At 47.0% G+C, this 4,227-nt stretch overlaps 1 protein-coding gene across 1 annotated transcript in view; it reads right to left on the reverse strand.

The window, feature by feature from the left end:
* fam20ca (FAM20C golgi associated secretory pathway kinase a) overlaps positions 1-3,464 on the reverse strand; it is a 70,756-nt gene extending 67,292 nt beyond the window's left edge. The window contains exons 1-2 of the mRNA XM_083649059.1: positions 2,686-3,464; positions 680-858 (exon numbers count right to left, since the gene is read on the reverse strand). Coding sequence (XP_083505185.1) covers positions 680-858; positions 2,686-3,245 — 739 coding nt within the window. The 5' untranslated portion in view covers positions 3,246-3,464. The remainder of the gene's footprint in view (positions 1-679; positions 859-2,685) is intronic.
* Between the last annotated feature and the right edge of the window lie 763 nt (positions 3,465-4,227).

The raw sequence follows: 4,227 nt of genomic DNA on the forward strand, positions 1-4,227 counted from the left end.
CTTGTAGAAACGTATACCATTTTACAATTTCGGAGCCAAAATTGTAACGTAGCAACGTTGCTATTTTACAATTTTTTGGGAGATCGGGTTGGGCCACAAGACTCCTCAACAAATAAATAACACACAGAACACACACTCACAACACACACACACACACTCCAACACAAACACCCCCCCCCCACATACACAGAGACAATACCTTGACTGAGTGCAATAATCCTATTGTATTGCCATTTGCAGATTTTGCACATTATCGCTGCACAACTTGCCCTGACGGCACCTTATAATGACAAACTTTGCTATTTGTATTATATGCTATTGTGTTTTACACTGTTTGTCTCATTTACGTACTTTACACATATTTACTTGTTTACCTGTATGTGCCTACTTCAACTATGTATCTGCTGTTTTTTTACTTGCATTATGTCCTCTAATGGAGCCCCCTAGCATAACACGTGTGTACTTGCACAACAGAGTGACAATAAATATCTTGAATCTTGATATGACAAACACCTTGATATCACAGAATTGCATGATTCCAGTAATAATTGTGCAAACATAAAATCACAGCCCTAACACACATGCAATCCAACACACACACACACACACACACACACACACACACACACACACACACACACACACACCTTGGTAACATAGTTCCCCCTTTTTGACTCACCCACACTGGTGATCCTCTGTGTACCCAGGTCCTTCAGCAGGGCATCCAGCACCGGGTTGTGTCTGGAGTAAAGCTCATAGCGGTTGATCCCGATGTGGAAGCGTAGCCAGTTGGGGTAGGATTCTGCCGTCACCTCCCCCGTTGGAGGGAACTCCTCCTCCTCATTCCCCTCATTGTGCCTGGAAAAGGAGGAGAGGAGAAGATCAGATGAGAGGAGATCAGATCAGATGAGAGGAGAGGAGAGGAGAGGAGAGGAGAGGAGAGGAGAGGAGAGGAGAGGAGAGGAGAGGAGAGGAGAGGAGAGGAGAGGAGAGGAGAGGAGAAGAGAAGATGAGGAGGAGTGGATCAGATGAGAGGAGAGGAGGAAAGGAGAGAAGAGGAGATGAGAGGAGGAGAGGGTCAGATGAGAGAGGAGGAAAGGAGAGAAGAAGAGGAGGAGAGGAGAAGAGGAGGAGAGGAGAAGAGGAGGAGAGGAGAGGAGAGGAGAGGAAAGGAGAGGAGAGGAGAGGAGAGGAGAGGAGAGGAGAGGAGAGGAGAGGAGAGGAGAGGAGAGGAGGGTCAGATGAGAGAGGAGGAAAGGAGAGAAGAAGAGGAGGAGAGGAAAGGAGAGGAGAGGAGAGGAGGGTCAGATGAGAGAGGAGGAAAGGAGAGAAGAAGAGGAGGAGAGGAGAAGAGGAGGAGAGGAGAGGATAGGAGAGGAGGAGAGGAAAGGAGTGGAGGAGAGGATCAGAAGAGAAGAGAGGAGGAAAGGAGAGGAGAACAGGAGAGGAGAGGAGAGGAGGAGGATGTTACTGAGAATCTTCAATGCGCTGTGGTGTGATAGGTGGCACGGGTTTGACACCAACTGGAATGATATGTTCTGTTTATTTAAAGGACGGCTTTTGTTGCAGGGTATCAAACAACCTGATACAATTTAGTATATAATTTATTCTAAACAAACATTATTATATATATATATATATATATATATATATATATATATATATATATATAATTGATTTGAATGAATCGGCCCAGTAAAGTCATCTTAGTCAGTTATTACTGTATTATGCATTTGTATTAGGAATAAATAATTGGCAGCAACACTGAATAATAAAAAAGTGTAGTGTCTCTGAGGAAAACAAGGAGTGTGATGGCATGACAGTGACGAAAGAAGGACTTTGCAACAAGAGAGGCAGAGAGGATATGGCAAATTGACTGGTTGTATTTAATGAATTGTCTGCTGGTTAATGATTTATATCTTACAGTAAGAGAGAGACTGAGATAGATAGATAGATAGATAGATAGATAGATAGATAGATAGATAGATAGATAGATAGATAGATAGATAGATAGATAGAGATGCACAAAAGGTGATTAAGTCTATATTAATACAGATTTGGTAGATGTATAATGCTACTAAATGGGATAGAAACTGAGCTGATAGAAAAGTCATATGGATTAGGCTACTTTATCCAACCTTCAGTCATTTGTGTTGCGCAGTGTAAAATCAGTGATTTAGGTTAGAGGTGATTGTGAATTTCCTCCACCCCAGACCCTTGGTATTATACGGCCCGGGGGGCAGAACTGGCCCTCATGATGGTTCTGCCTGGCCCTCATGATGGTTCTGCCTGGCCCTCATGATGGTTCTGCCTGGTTCTGCCTGGCCCAGGAGGTCTAAGTCAAACCACAACCTTTGACTTATGAAGCCAAATGATCAAATGAGATGACCTCAAATGGCTGTTTGGAGTGATTTTCAATATAATAAATGCTGAAGAATAAGTGCACAGTATGTGCAGTATACTACTTTAATCTAGTTAAAAAAAATGACAGGTTGCTGCATGACAAAAAGAATTGGCCCCTGGTTTCGCATGTGGACCCCAGGAAAAATAATTACCCACCCTTGCTCCACCCCAATCCGTTTTAAAACAGTCTAATTGTTTACTGGTACCATATCATTCCATTGATATCACTCTCTTGCACCTGCCACATATAGAGTCCTGCTCCCTTCATGCAGCCCAGCTTACCATTCTTGGTTCCCCGCTGCTCTGGGATAAAGCCTGATGTCAGTGTTGACGTTAAACAAGGTGTCGTCGTCCGTGAGAGGGGGAAGGTCAACCTTGTATAGGGGATGCTCAAACAGAGCGGAGAGTCGAGAGGCACCGGGGGCAGGCGCGGTCCGACCCCCGCTGGCGTCTCTGATGAGCGGCTTGCGCTCCTGCGCGTTGCCCGCCGACTGCTTCATCCGCTTGAAGGACTCCGCCCTGTCCCCGGCCGCCGTGATCTTTTCCAGGGAGTGCGATGTGAGATTGGAGCTCGGCTCGTTGCTGAAATCCTGCAGGATCCTCAGCGTGTGCTTGTTAGGCCATCCCGCATCAGCCGCCGACCTGGCGCGCTGCTTCCCCCAGCCTTGCGTCTCCTCGCCCGGGCTGTGCGCGCACTGACAGCCGCCGTCCCCGCTGTCCGCTCCCGCCGCTCGCTTCTCCAGTTTCGGTAACAAGTCTATCATGATGTGCATAGTGCACGCCACCAAGAACACCATGAGTATCAACACTCGGAATTTGCGAAACAAAATCATCTTGATCATTTTTTCCTCTCCGGAGAATTAAAGCTTTCTTTACCAAGCGCAGCGCACCTTACGGCACAGATGTCCAACACTGTTATGCGATGAAAAAGCAACGTTGTTGTTGGTTTGAATATTTTCTGTGATCATTGCGCACATAATCCATGTTATGTCAGGAACTCCATGCTTATAATGTGCTGAGCCAATTCTTCATCTCCAGCCAGGTGTACAAGCCGACACATTGCGAGCACTGGTCACTTCACTGGCAACGGCTCAAGGAGTATTCTTCATTCATTGCGTTGTTGAATAGGATACAGTGCCAGGAGGACGGACCACTAAATAAATCGTAAGGGGAGGGAGGGGGGGGGGGGGGGGCTGCCCTGGTAAAAGCACCGAAATTCTTTCTCAAAACCTGTTTCCTTGCTGCTGTCAGACAGTAGGCTACGGAGTGAGGTGAGTCACAGCTGTCTTCTGAGAGAGAGAAAAAAATCTGATAGATGTGGCTCCGAAACGAATGTCGCCAGAAGAAAAGAAAAAAGACGAAAAGAAAAGGCAGTACTTGCCTAACAGGTGATCAGATCACCCTGATCAGCTACAAATGATGCTCCTTGGACGCAGTCCCGCAGCCGGTCCTTGACAAAAGCTTCTGTCACCAAGCCTCGTTGAAGTCAAACCAGAGACTGCTTGGCAGGTGCAGGGATTTGGGTTGTCATTTGTCCTCCCAACACAACACTGCCTTGCCTTCCAACTGGTCGTCCAAGGTGGGTGTGTTAAATATTGTGATCGGACCCCTCTGAGCCCATCCTCGGCGGCGTCATGAGGACGAGATTGGCTGCGTCTGCACATACAAGTAGCAATGACATGAAAGGCGAGCTTCAGGGGGAAATGCTTTGACTGATAGCTAGACTTTGAGCCTGCAACTCCCCTCTGTGCAGGGAGAGGGCGTTGCAGCAGCGCAGCACAAGTAGGCCCACCTGATACCTGATCTGAAGGGCTAATGTGTCCT

Source organism: Poromitra crassiceps, assembly GCF_964638095.1.
Source record: "Poromitra crassiceps genome assembly, chromosome: 13".
Taxonomy (NCBI): Eukaryota; Metazoa; Chordata; class Actinopteri; order Beryciformes; family Melamphaidae; genus Poromitra; species Poromitra crassiceps.